Source organism: Strix uralensis, chromosome 16 (assembly GCF_047716275.1).
Source record: "Strix uralensis isolate ZFMK-TIS-50842 chromosome 16, bStrUra1, whole genome shotgun sequence".
NCBI classification, from domain to species: Eukaryota; Metazoa; Chordata; class Aves; order Strigiformes; family Strigidae; genus Strix; species Strix uralensis.
In genome coordinates, this window is record NC_133987.1 from 3,190,614 (window position 1) to 3,205,369 (window position 14,756).

Here is a 14,756-nt window from a genome sequence, read left to right on the forward strand (position 1 = left end):
TCTCAAGAGAAATGTCAGCTCTTTGCTCGGCCTGACTATTGCTCACTCTCAACCTGCTTAATACCAGGAGGTGGGGGTGGCAGGGCACAGGGACTGAGCACATGAATACAGCTGTGAAGAATCATCCCAGCTGACACAGAGATCATTACTTTTAGACTTTTGTTGCCAAATTCTTCTCAGCAGTAAGATGATGGGATATTTATAGTGTATCTTGACAGCATGATTTCAAACCATCAAGTCACACTGAAGCATGTCTTGAGTCAACACTAAATACTCTGTAAGTGCATAAAATGTTAACCCAGTAGCTTCTGACAGTCACAACAAGCTGGCAACAAGGGAAGCTGCCTTCTTTAAAATACCTGGCACAGGCCATGGCTGCAGACAGACCATCCACATCCAAAGATGATTTGTCTGCACTCAAGAGGCAAGTTCTATAGACCTAACAATCCTGCCAGAGAGAGCAGACTCTGTTTTGTAGGGGAGTATCTGTTTCTTAACTACTGCTCAGATTACTATCAGGACATTTCATGTCATACGTGACATGGATTGAACACCAAAGAATAGCTATTTTAAAACATTTTCCCCCTTGCACATAGATTCTCTCTCAATCTCAGGGTACTGCCAACCAGAAATACCATTTCAGACAGTATCTGAAAACTGTGTCATTATCTATGTCACAGCAGCTCTGAAGGAGCTTTTGAGCACTGGGCATACAGGCTACATGCTGCAAAGCTCTACCCAGTGTCATCTGCAGCTATCCAAGGACACAGTGGGTAGCAGGCCACTGCAGGAACCTCTTCTCCGGCACTCCTGCAGATGTTGCACTTAGAGCTCCACTCCAATCTCTTTGGCTCCTCTGCACAGCCCTCTGATCAGCTGCACCATCACTACTGCTTCAGAAGGATTCCAGCTGACAGAAACCGCTCCGCTCTCCCTGCAGCAAGGGTTCCTCTGGTTCCAGAGTTCACACCTGAAAGCCAAAGGCTATGTACCAGCATCCAATATTTTAGTTAAGATTCTGCTTTACTTTATTTAAAGCCAGCCTGTGATGATACTAGAATAATGACAACAACTTGGGAGCTCCAGATGGGGATATTCCAGTCTGTAATTACAATTTAGTATATAGGAACCCCCAAAAATGTATTCTGTGGTGCATCTGTGCTGTAGTCACTGTAAGATATTTCACTGCAGTTGACCTAGACAGCCAGTCTGCACATCTTACATAGCAAGACAGCAGCAGCCTTTCTGAGACCTGGATGGGCTGTGAACACACATATTGAACTTGTCACTCTAAACAAACCCACATAACTAAAGTGATCCTTGCTAGACATCAGTTTGCTTGTACATTACACTGCTTTCACACTCCATTTTATCTGTTGCCAACGTGTACTGCAAACTGTTTGGGTCACACTGTGGTGCCTACCCGGCTCAGAGGTTCTGTTGTAAAAGCATCAGTCAGTGAAATACTGAATCCTTTAAGACACCACAGAGGAGAGCATGCATGATATATCAGGATTTAAACAGTCTCTTTATACACTCAATATGCTAAACGCAACAGGAAGAAGTCATTAAATAAAGCCACTTAAAGATCTAACATCTCTAACACAATGCTTGTTGATGCTAAAAAGGCAGAAATAAAAATAATTTTGAAAAGGTGTATGGAAAGAAATACTGGCTGTCAGGACCTGAACCTCAGTGTTCAGAGTTTCTTCTCCTGCAGCTAAACTAGCAAGGAGCTGCTTTCAGTTAGACTGCATATACAAGCCTCCCAACACTGTTGGCACAAAAGCAAGATAGGAAGATTGTGAAATAAACGATGCATTTTGATTTCAGTCATACTAGATGTTTGACTCTTGCATGTAACTCTGGGCAAGATCCTCAAATGCTGTAAATGAGCAAAACTCAGTGGCTGCAAAGCAACTTTGCCAGTGTGCAGATAGCCAGTGTAATCAAGGCTGAACTGCTGGTGGATTATTTAGGGGCAAGAGTGAGGACCCCTGCCAAATCCAGTGACTACCATCAAGACTGCTTCAGCAGGGTCAGGCATGAGAGACAGACATCTCACCTCACACAGTGACCACAGATGTTTGCTTTTGATGAGCTATGACCCTGTGCTACAGGATGAGAGTAAAGACAATGGAGAAGTAATTTCTGACTCTAAATAAACCTGCAACATTTGTAGCCTGAACTAAATTTGCCACCCAGCTTGTTAGCACCCCCCAACACTCAAACCATACCGAGAAGACACAGAGGTATACACCATTAGTTTCCTGCTTTATCTTACCTGAAAAATAAAGAACTCCAGACTAACTAAATGCAAAAAACCACTGAATTGCTGCTAATGCTACAAGAGAGTCAGAGCTGCTTAGAAGTATGGATTGCAGGCCAGGACTTCAGATGACCAAGTTTTCACTTGCAGACACAGGCAAGGGAATCATGAGCTGCCACCTAACAGATCTATTAGAGTCTGAGCGATGCTCAAGATAAGAAATGCCTGTATACCACACATGCACCCACAGAACAACCACCCCCCATCCCAAATCCATCTTGCACATAGCAGAAGCACCCTAGACAGAAGAGTACTACTCAACCAGTGCAGTGAGAAACACACACCACTGCTCTCCATGCGTGCATTTTCAAGAGATTGGGCTCTCAGCTGCTCATATATGTGTCAACACATGCCGTGGGCAGCACCAAGAAATGAGGTCAAGCAGAAAGAAGCACTGACTCACATTGTACACGTGTGGGGCTGAAGAGCAGTTTGGACTTGAGCATGGAGTACAACTGGTACACACAATGAGAGCTGATGCTACTGCAAACTTCCAAATACCTGGTCTTTGTTCTGTCTTTTCAAAACCATGACATTTTTAGATAATAGTAGTAAACCTCTCAAATGCTGCAACTATAAAGCTGATATCCTGTATGCAGTAAGCTTAAACGTCAAGTTACATATATATATTTTCATATATACATACAGCTTTTTAGCGTTTAACTAAAACCAGACTTTAACTGACTAGTGTTGTGTTTTACAGAGCTTTCATTTCATATAAAAGATAGAATCTCACATAGTAGAGTGATAAAGGTTTCATTTGGTTCAAGATGTAAAATCTGCAAGCAGAACATTCCCCTTTTCAGGATCTGCATCCTTCACTATTCCCTTGGCACCAGGCTGTGCAGAAAGACCCCTGGCTTGCAGCAGAAACCATAAATTGCTATTATTACCAATGAGAGCTGAACGTGAAGCACATTGTAAACGTGGCGAGAGGACCAAACAATTGTCAGAAGTGCTGTCAGTAAGTTTCTCGTTTACACCACTACTGCAGCAACTCAAACTATACATCAAGGATGGAAGACCAGGTAAGAGTCCCTGGGGGGTTATTTCAGCCCTGTAGCTTTAGGAACCTTCCTAAGCAAACTTAGTGTATACTATAAAGTATGTTAAAATGGCAGATGTCAGTTACAAGTGTGAAGGGCTGAGTACACTACTAAAATTAATGGGAACAAAACTCCCTACTACTTTCAAAGCTAAAACTATCTCATCTAGCCTACATTAGCAACAAATAATATTAAATATGCAGTCCCTCTCTTAGCTCCATTTCCTGTACAGCTATGCATTTTGGACTTGCTCACCCAAATCAAATTCTCATCTCCATACATCAGAGAAGGCTCACAACAATTTACAGAGTAAGTCAACATTCATGAGCTATGGGGCAGAATTAGCTCTCCTTCTGGATTCTTTCCTCATTATAACATTTCAGTAAAAAAGCAACTTTTAGCTTTAAAACCACAACCACCACACAAAGAAAACAAGAAGTATGTTTATACTTGGGGATTTTCTTGGCTGTAAAATAAAATCAAGAGACATCTGCAATCTCAAACCTGCTGATCTATTGAAGAGAAAACAGGATCAGGCCCAGAGAGGCAGGGACAACCCATTTGAGGGAACAGCTCCATTTAAAAGGAGACAAAAAAAAAAAAAGAGATAGAATGGGAAGGAAGAACATGACAAGATCACAAAGCGTAACAAACATCAAGGTTCTTTTCAAGTGTAGGGGATAAAGATGTCAGGCACTGGTTATAATTTGAAGAGCATAACACTTCTGATCCTTTAATGTGAGTGCAGATTAGGAACAAAGCAGGTGAAAATGACTACTGTGAATATGGACAGGTGTGGAAAGATAGTCCTTTGTTTAAATCTTTATAGAAGAGAGGACTCCTCTAACAAGAAAAAGAAAAAATTCAGAACTCCTGAATGACCAGAAGAGACTTGGTAAACTGATTTCTTTTTACTTCCTCAGATGCACAGGACTGGCAAAGAGAGCAAGGAGAATGTGGATTTCCTTCCAAGGACTTGGAAGATATGTCAAATCTACTGCCTGCAAATGCCAGAATGCAAGCTGCAAAAGAATTAGTAAGCAGCAGAGTGTAAATCCATAGACAATTATCCAGACACACACAATAACAAAGGTATTAACAGTAAAAGCACCGGCCCATCTGTCAAGCACACCCATGTGCTGTCTAGAGGATGAGCTGCACACACATGCACTCTGTACAAGTCCAAGAAAGATAAATTGTGTTCCTGATGGCAGGGCTCAACAAAAGGCATGGGAAACACTGCGTGCTTGAACAAGGCCAGGAAGCAATGAATCGTTTGCCTCATTTGGCTATGACAACCCTATTTCTCAGATCCTCATATCTGAATGAAGCACACACACTGTTTTCTATAGTGGGGTCCAAACATCCGAGGTTCTGGGGGAAAGATGCTTTTCCTAACAAACATTACTTACCTCATGACATAGCCTGAACAGACCACAAAAGCATGACCCTCCCCACAGATGAGGAATGAAGCACAGGCTGAAGGGTGCATAGAGACCCGTAAAATAAGGAAGTGTGTTGAGGTCACCCATATGACCTCTGCTTTCCTACCATTTACCACAGTATGAGACCTTGGCACTCCAAAGGTTCACACAAAGCGTTTGAGGGGAAAAGATGAAAGCAGCTGAATATCAGGTTCCCAGTGCTGAGGAAGCTGCTGTCAGATTTATGTTGAAGCAGATTAACAGCAATGCCACGTGCTGAGGAGCAAAACAGCTTCACTGTACGCCCACTCTCCCTGCAAAACTTCCAGCAACTGACAGCTAGCACCTGACAGCTCTGTGAAATCTGCACTGCCTCCACACAAATTGAAGACTCCATCTGAACATATCAAATGCGATAACAAAGCCTGCATCCAACTCTGCCTGCACGGACTGCCACTAGATTGAAACACTACTTTATAATGCCAGTCTTCATAATAAAGCAGATCCTGCTGTGAACACATGATTTTCACAGGACAGAGTGGGACTAAGAGGTCTATATTCAGCTCCCTACTCCACTACACAGTCCTTTGAGTGACCCTGGGCAAGTAACTTGATCTTCATAAGAAAGAGGACTAATAACTTTGCTAAGGTAATGGGAACTGGAGTTTGCTGAACAACTAAAGGATGACATTTACAATCTCAGCACTGAAATCCCAGGGAATTTTAAGCTCTGTTGTGCTGAAAAACTGAAAGCAAATAAGACTAAACCACTTGAAAAATAAACCCATCAAACCCTGGCCTTTAGGCATTCTGCTAACAAGCTTACAAAGGATTTGTCTAGAGGCAGCCCTCCTATATTAGCAGCTGATCTACTGACAGGCATCTGGTGTTAGGTTTATCCTGCTAATATAGACAACAGGAATGTGAAGAGGTATGCATAGAGCAAAAACCACCAGTATCTTTATAACAAGTACTAGAATACTTGAACTACATAACAAGTATTAGAATAACTCATACAGAATGCACTGAGAGAACAAAGAACATGGCCAGAAAAGTTTCACTACCACAAACATCAGCACCAAACTGGTTGGGGCACTTCTACAGCATGTTACTGGCTTAGCTGTTAACAGAAATGGCAGATCTGGATAAGACTAGAAAAAAACAAAAGCGAGGAGGGGGCAAATCTGGGAGGAAGCCCAACTGTCCGAAATCAATTGTTCATTTTGATGATCGGAGAGCGTCAAAGTGAACAGCAACCACTTTCAGCTGAGGAACTGCTGCTACCTTTGGGGTTCATTATTCACACTTAGGACCAAACAAAGAATCTCTCCCCGCAGTTTTAACTATTGAAATAGAAGACTGGAAGCAGTTTTGGATAAAACAAATCTTATGACACTTATTTCCCAGGAATCTAGAAGAGGCAACATTGTCAAGAGGAATGTAATGTATTACGTCAGGCTCTCCCTTCCACTCATGGGAACGATGTCAGCTACCTGAAATGGCTATAGCTTTCCATCTTCATTCTTGATCTTGAATAGACTAAAGAAAATTGGTGTCCTTGTTCAGCAGGAAAGAGAGACAACAGAGAAAGCAGCAGACTAAAAGTGGCAAATACTAGGTTTTGGGGATCCCTACAGTAGACTGAAATGCCCAACAGATTACAAAACAAAGCCTTGCAAGAGTCGATAAGCAAGCATCTCGGATAAACACCCAAATGTTCGGTGCTGCCCTTGAAATGCAACCAGCAAACCTTTCAGGAAGATATTTGACTCACACCTTGAAGAGCCATGACAAAGTCCAGAATGTCACAAATGTCTTTAAACTCTATTTAAAGAAGCTGCCACGGTCCCATTAGCTTTCTGCATCACCAGCAAAACAACTTCAGTTACAGCCCTCAAGCCCCTTGTGAAAAATCACAAAGTTTGGAGAGAGATCTCCCAACATTTCAACCACAGAGTGAACAGGGAAGAATATGGAAGAATTTTTCCAAAGATTTTTAGCTTTTAACCAAATCAAAAAGCTCAGTATGATTTAGAATCAAGTTCTAGATACAGACATCCTACAATACTGATTGGGATCATATCTGGAGAGATTCTAAACTGAATGACATTTGGTGATAAGTCAAAGATGGTGTCTGGCCACAAACTGACCCTGCCTACCTGAATGTCACAATTTTTTTCCTTCCTTGTGAAGGAGTAATTACAAACGGTTGGGTTTTTCCCCCTCTAATGACTAATTAACTCTCTTAAAAATACTGAGATGTTGATTCTAATTTTTCACAGAAAATTGAAGAAAGGACAAAAAGATATTGAGCGCTAAACCTCTGTTCCTGCAACGTACTCATAAGGTTGCCACAAAGACATGCTAACCAAAACCGCAGTCCCCCACCTCCCACTGGCCTAAGGTTGCAGCCCTTAGCAGCTGGAGAAGTAAAAGTGCTGAGTATTACTCACTGCCATGACGAGCTCAAAAGGATATTTGTAGACTCGAACTGGGGACTGGTATTTCTGCACCATTTTTCCTACACACCTGTAATAGAAATAAATTGGAACATTTTAGATCCCTTACACCAAACACCGCAATACATTCTAGCAATTTTCACAAACAGACCTTACTAAAGCCTTGACTCTTCTCACAAATAGAGAGCAGGAGACATATTAGGTAGAATATCTTGCCCAGCATCGCTTAGCAAGTCAGTGGCAGAGACAGAACAAAAGGCAGGTCTCTGCAGTCCAAGTCCAGTGCTGCATCCCACACACAGTAGTGTCCTTTGCTGCCTCCCAACACTACTGCAGTAAATTCAACTTATTGCTCCCACAAAACTCATGATAATTAAAGCACAAGACAGATGTAGAGCCAGAATCAATTGTACACTGGAGAAGTAGCCTTGCAAAACTTAAAAGGGTGATTCTGCCCTCTATCCCCCTTTTCTGCATTACATTTGTAATCATTATGCAAAATCCCCCTTGTTGAAAGCTTCCACAGCTTCCCATAGCTTGGTGTTTTAAATGCTTTTGTGCATGAAGTAGCACTCGGTCGTTTCAACCCACTAAAATAAAGGAAAAGGAAACAGCATGCTTAAAGAACATGCCTGACACTAAGCTAGCAATCACATCCCACTGACTGGATGCCCACTGCTTCCAGCTGAACTAAGGAAATAACTGCATGCAATGGGAACAATTCAGTTCTCAGCATTTCATTTCTCCTAGCCACCTCTCACTGTTCTCATCAGGATTCCTCCCTCAGACTCTTGCTGGGGTTTTAACCCTCAAATATGCATCAATAACCAGCATCTCAAGGAAGTACATAAACCATTAAAAAGCTTATTAGGCTGCTTTCTGCAATTCCTTTAGGTTCCTTTATATCGCTCCTATTAATACCATCGACGAACATCAGAAACACAAAAGACTGGACGGCTGGTTTGAGACACTATGCTGATTCCACCCCACTCAAATTCCACTGCTAAGCAGACACAGCCCTCGGCAACATGACGCAGTGTAGCACTGAACTCAACAGTCAGAGCATTAAGACAACTTATCCCTGACATTTTAAGCCCAAAAATGGAAGTGAAACATGAATTAAAAGGCAAACGGCAATAGATTCTCCCTCAGAAAAACTGCTGCAAAATGTCATTACACAGTAAAATCTAAGCAAGGTAGAGAGGAAAAAGGCTTTTTAAAAGTTTGAGTACCTGAGAACAGGGAATGTTTGTAGAGGAAGGGTCTCGCAATTGCACAGTTACTCTGCAGAGGATCACGTTACCCAAGCAGCAATGTTCAAGACTTGCTGGACCTCTAGGAGTCTTACTGGTACTAAAAGCCAGTCCACGCAGAAAGAATGCATCAGCAGAGCATCCAACTCAAACTGAAGTGAGCAGAGTGGGGACAAGCAAACACCCAGGAAGCCCAGGCAGCTATCACATATCAGATACCCGAGCCAAGAGGCATGGGGCACCTTGTAACGCAACGCTGTAATATGATTATGCAAGTGTGATACCTAGGCTGTACAGGAACCTTCTGAGTAAGTGCAAATATAGCAAGAGAAGCCTCGTCAGATGTATTTAGCTGTGATCCTGCTCCCCGTCCTGACCCCGCCTGCTAAACCAGGAATTCCTGCACCTCTGGAGGAAGGGGTCAGGTACCTCCACAGGAGGACATCTCAGGACAGATCACTTAGTCTAGAATCACCCACAGCCCAGAAATGAAGTCACCAGCACCAGAACAACAGGATGGCACAAGCTGTAGTTCAACAGCCTTAACCATGCTGCTCGGACAGATCTGTTGCTCCCTAGCAGCTGCAATACGTGATTACCACAGGTGTACTGCCCTGTACTTGTCTAGTTGAGGGAAGTTCGAGAAAAAGAGCCAGTGACTATTATACCCATGGGAAGCTGTGGAAGACAGACAGCTGATAACTCATACCTGCCCTAGAAACCTTTCATACCTTGGGGAAAGTGCAGTGGCAGACCTTCTAGGCCCTCTCCTCAAAACAGAGCTGCAAGACAGTCATTCTGCTTCTCAGAGCAAGAGGGACTCCAGCTATAATTCCTGAAAAGAAAACCAGAAAAAGCAGTGAAAGGTAGTTACTTATTGCACACAGATACAGATGGACAATTAGCACTGATAATGGCATAAGATTTCCAGGTGTTACCACTGGGCAGCTGGGCCATATTAGCTCAAGAGATGCATCCTCACAGGGCTTTAGAACCAAAAAATCAGACATGTTTTTAAAGTCATCTCATGTATTCCACTCAAATTATGAACAGATATGTTCAACCACCTCGTAAAGAAAACCGGAAAGAAACCACACAACTACAGAATATGCCTGCTCCTTAAACATCCATCATACCACTCCAGCCTCTACAGTGGCCCAGGCTACCTGCTCTACTTTGTATTTGCATCTGGCTAAAAGCACATATTAGGAAACAGAGCTCAGCTGAAGACCAGTGACTCACTAAACCGCAGCTTGATCACTTCAAAACCCCAATCCACAGCAAGAGGCAGACCTGTAGCCATTCACTGGTTAATACCAGGGAAGAACATGATTTTCGCTGGCCAAGCCTAGTGCAGTTCCTAAAAATTCAGAGGCTGGAGCTGCCAATGCAATTAAGCAATATATCTAGCTAATAATCACTTTAGCCATCCCAATTACATATTAAAAGTGTTTCAATTATCGCACACCTGAATACAGGCTACCGCATTTCGCAAAGCATCCCGTGACACACTGACAGCAGTGCCAACAGCACGGAGGCTCAACAGCCTGCAGCTCCCTGCAGAGTCCAGCTGGCCTGCGTACCCCCTTTTGCTGCAGCCCATACAGCAATTCACAGATGAACCCAAACCCTAGAAGGCAGAGAGTTAATTATAAACTTGCGATAGACCAGCTGGCACTGTACCAGCGGAAGGAGGGCATGGAAGGGAACATAAAATGGAAGGATATGAACCAGTGATGGCACGTGCATTTCCCTGCTGCAACTCTGGTAGCATTTCAGAGAAATGGTGACTTCCTAACAAGTAGTGTACACAGAGCATGCAAAGCTACCACTACATATTAGCTGAGCTTGAAGACTGTGAGGGCTCCCACGAGGAATACACATCACCACACACAGCGCGAAGGGAAGAGAGGCAGTGATATTAACTATATGTTTCCATTTTATTTAGAATCATCCACTATATACCTGAGGGATTTTCCATATGCTTAACTTTTATTCTACTATTTGTAGCAGAGGCTTACTTGACAGAATACAGCCAGATGGTTGGAAATCAGAAATTAAGTTGATATATTAAATATACATAAAGCCCTGAACCAAAGCCCCCAACCCCTGCTTCTCATCCAGGCTAGTACAAACTCATCCAGCACTTTCCACATTAGAGCTGCCTGTTGGATGGTGAAACACAGCAGCAAGTGACTTTATTATCTTCTTCCACCCGTGGTGGCTTCTTTTCAGCCGGAAGAGAACAACTGAGCAATTTTTTTGTTTTGTTTTTGACAAAGAACGGCTGAAAATAGCAGAATTCCAGACTTCCTCAAATACTATTACAAATGTGAAAGCCAGCTGCGGCACCCAGCTAAGTTGGTATTTCCAGTTAGAAAAAAGGGGACTCAGCGTGGCTATAGTCTTTCCTCCCCCCTTCTAGAGTAAGGTGCATGACATCTCCTCTGCCTGAAATCTTTCACTTAGGTAGATGTTGACACAGTAGCTGATGTTTTATACACATAATAAGATGGTACCAAGCTGTAGGATATTTAGTAGAGCTCCTTCACATAAGAACTTGAGAACAATTCTTTCATAGCTTGGTAGAAGGAAGCCTCAAAGTGGAACGGTGCCAGCATAAGCCTTTACTATCTTTTAGAAGCAGACATCTTCTCAGGCAGGACTTCATCTTATCCCCTGAGAAACACCCATGGTGCAGGGGTGAAGCAGCACGGAGGGCTGCAAGCCAGCACACTGCTGTGGACCCTGGCCACCCCTCTGTACACCTTGCAGAGGTGCCTGGCGTCCTGTTGCGGATTATAATCAAAGACAAACAACACAAACATTCAAACCACAACATTCACACGTTCTTTACACCACAATAAGGAGCAGTATCTTTGGTTGAGAGGGGAAAAAGAAGGAACAGTGTACAGCATTCTGCTCTCAAAGCTTATAAAGCTAGCAGTTTCTTCTGTGTATGTATCAAAACATGCCTAATACTTCCACACCTTTGTCTCAAATTAATTTGCTCACCAAAGAACCACCAGTGACCTTTAACACACAGCCACATACTAAATCCCTGGTATTTGTCAACCTGCAGCAGTAGCTAAGCTGTCTTGAAGGAAAGCACCTCATTCCTCACCTTGCTACTCCGTAGGAAGTCATACTACACCATTTTATCCGTAGTTGGGATCTGTCAGTGCTACGTTAACGGTTGGACTAGATGATCTTCAAGGTCCTTTCCAACCGAGATGATTCTGTGATCATAGTCCAATACTCAAATTCAGCTTAAGAATGGAGACATGATTCAGCTTAACACACAAGAGTAGGTCCAGTCAGCACGCCACTTGACAGCGCAACAAAGCACCAGCACAAAATTGCTTCAGCTTGCCCCAAGTAAAGCTCGCAGTCATGTTTCCTCTGAACACAAACAGGTATGCTGTACGCAGGCACACCACCAGCACAATCAGACAGGCAGCGCTATCCACACAACCCCCTTCTCACTACCCGCTAGCCGATTTTACTACTTGGAGGAGTTAAACCAAGTGACCCAGAGAACAGCACATGCTTGGTTTAACCCTGCCCTAAAGCCAGTGGGGTTTTATATAGAAGCTGACCCAAATACACTGATACATTTAGTAGCAACTTACCAGAGTCAGCCTTTGAGTTTACACATACTTCCGGGCCAGTTTTGGGGGATTTTTGGTTTTTAAAACTTTAAGAGCAGGAGCTCGGCAGAGGCAGAGCCGCTCCCGGGAGCGCTGCCAGCCGCGGGGCTGGCGCTCGCACACAAAAGGAGCCGGGAACCCCTCGCTGCTCCCGCCACGCCGCGGGGGCGCCCGCTCCGAACCGAGCCCCCGCCAGCCAGAGGAGAGCCGGCGCTTACCCAACTTCCTCCCAGCCGGACAGAAACCAGACAACTTTAAAACCGCTTAAGTAAGCCTGAAGCGGTCCTCGGCCAGCCGGAGCCCGCCGCTCACCGCCACTCGGGCTCTCACCCGCTCCCTCCCTAATCTCCGCAAGATTATGACTAAAATTGCCCCTCAGCTTCCCCTTCGCTGCACGGATAACGGCTCCCGGCACCCCCACGCACCGGTCCCCCCGCGCCCCGCCACCGCCCGAAGGGCCCGGGCGCCCAGCGAGCCACGGCGGCCGCCCCTCAGCCCCCCGCGCCGCGGCCAGCCTCGCACCCCCTCCCTCACACGGCCGCCCCTGAGGTACCCCCGGAGAACGGCGCCCAGGGCGGCCTCCTCCCTCCTTCCCGCTCTCGCATCTCCTCACCGGAGCCCGGCCGGGCCCATCCCGATCGCGGCGGACCCCGGCTACGCTGCGCTACGCCGCCGCCGCCGGCTCCACGCGCCGCTTCAACTGCCGCGCGCGCCGGCCCCGCCCCGCCCCGCCCCGGCCCGGCCCGGCCCGGCCCGCGCGGCGCCGCCGAGCGCTGTCCATTGTGCTGCGGAGGGGGCGGCGGGGGCAGGGGGCGGTGGGCGGCTGTGGCCCCGCCCCCGCGCACGTGCGCCGCCCGCCGCCATGTCGCGACGCTGAGGGCGCGGCCGGGCCCCCCGGTGGCCTCGGCGAAGCGGGGCGGGTCCCCGCGGGGCTGGGCCCGGCGGAGCGCGGCGAGGCCGCCGCGGGGGTTTTACCACAGGATTTACCACAGGGTTTCCCGCTCCGTGTCCGTTAGGCGGCTGCTGTGGGCCTGGCCCTGCAGGCCAGACCGGGGTAACTCATAACGAGGAGAAAGCTTTAATTTCAGACTTACCTGCCGTAAAAGAGGGCGTGTGTGTGGAGATGAGCTCATGGCTGAGCTTCCCAGACCGGCACCAGCCCTTGAGGAGGAGGAACTGGCTCCGGGTCTGGGCTGGAGGAGGCAGAGCCACAGCTCCCAAACGACACGACCCCGCTCGTCACGGGCTGGACCAGGCCTTCACGAGCTGCCCCGCTGCGACGCCTGCTCATCTCAGTTCTTAAACTCCTATCGTCACATTGTGTGGAGGTTTGATTTATTATGTGACTTACTACACAGCTACAAACTCACACTTAAAGCAAGTGTTCCTGTAATTACAGAATCACAGAATTGTCTAGGTTGGAAAAGACCTTGAAGATCATCCAGTCCAACCATCAACCCAACACTGACAGTTCCCAACTACACCATAGCCCTCAGCGCTAATTGAATTCTCCTGACAAGGTAAGAGGTGATCATCCAGCTAAGCGATGTTGAGGAGGACGCTGGGGTGCATTAACTCACCTCTCGGCCTTTTTCGCTCCTAGCATCTTTGAAAATCTGTATGCTGTTTCACAAACCTTGGGGGAGGTTCACCTGCCCAGAGCGCATGGTGAGAATGGGCTCTGTTCATCAAACCATCAGGCTGTAGCAGATAGTTTTCACTATCCGGTGAGGGGCCTTGAGGACATGGCTCTCCTGGAGGAAAAGATGCCCATGCTGCAACCACTTTGGGGTGGAAGAGACAGCTGCTGAGCAGGCGCATGGTCCTGTGGCAGGAGGAGCATGTGGCACCAAGAAGTGGTGGAGGAGAGGGATGTGGGAGACCAGCCTGGGAATGTTTTGCACCTTCAAAGCTTCCTTTCAGGATCTCCCTAGGGACCAGCTGCCACTTTGCATGATGTTATTGAAAAACATCTCACTCGCGTTTACTGCTGCTTTTTCTTTTCCTGTCTCTTTATCACTTCTAGCATCCTTTTATCTGGGCAGGCATTTCAGGAAGCTGTGGTCCTATTTCTGATCAGCAATATTTCCTGAAATGTTTTGCTATCTCAAACCGAGGAGACCAGCCTGACACTGCTCTGTAAGCAACGAACCCAGAGAGCCATCAAATGTCAAAGCACTCAAGGCTGCAGCCTGCAGAGTCAGAGCAGGCAGCTTTTCCTAGAGACCTTCGCAGAACAGTCAGGCAGCGAAAGCCACAAAGTTATTCAAGGCCTGCAACATCTATGTTCACTTTATAAATAAATGCTGTCTTTCCCATTCAGAAAGCAACTTGATTTTCACAGAAATGGTATTTCTCTCCCATTCCTTGATCACTGTTAAATTCGCTCAGAGAAAACAGAAGAAAAAAGAAAGTACTGTTTCCATCCTCTTGCTGCAAAACTTACACTAGTCCATTACTACATTGTGGCCTAATAGCAGCAGTTCTAGTCATAAAAGCTGGTCAAGATCTGGGCAAGTAACATCCTATCCTTTCTCTGCCGGGCAGCCCTGACTAATTCCCATTTTCCAACATATATTTTCTCCTGCCACCAAA

The 14,756-nt window shown here is 45.9% G+C and overlaps 1 protein-coding gene across 10 annotated transcripts in view; it reads right to left on the minus strand.

Annotated features, from left to right (window-relative positions):
• SEC14L5 (SEC14 like lipid binding 5) overlaps window positions 1-14,185 on the minus strand; it is a 46,024-nt gene extending 31,839 nt beyond the window's left edge. The window contains exons 1-3 of one of the 10 annotated variants that reach the window (XM_074885404.1): window positions 12,775-12,880; window positions 9,243-9,346; window positions 7,253-7,328 (exon numbers count right to left, since the gene is read on the minus strand). In XM_074885404.1, coding sequence (XP_074741505.1) covers window positions 7,253-7,315 — 63 coding nt within the window. In that variant the 5' untranslated portion in view covers window positions 7,316-7,328; window positions 9,243-9,346; window positions 12,775-12,880. Of the gene's footprint in view, window positions 1-7,252; window positions 7,329-8,490; window positions 8,510-9,242; window positions 9,347-11,635; window positions 11,765-12,143; window positions 12,312-12,714; window positions 12,737-12,774; window positions 12,881-13,741; window positions 13,761-13,797 lie in introns of those variants that run through there. The other 9 variants (XM_074885406.1, XM_074885405.1, XM_074885407.1 and 6 more) reach the window with 9 other exon arrangements.
• Between the last annotated feature and the right edge of the window lie 571 nt (window positions 14,186-14,756).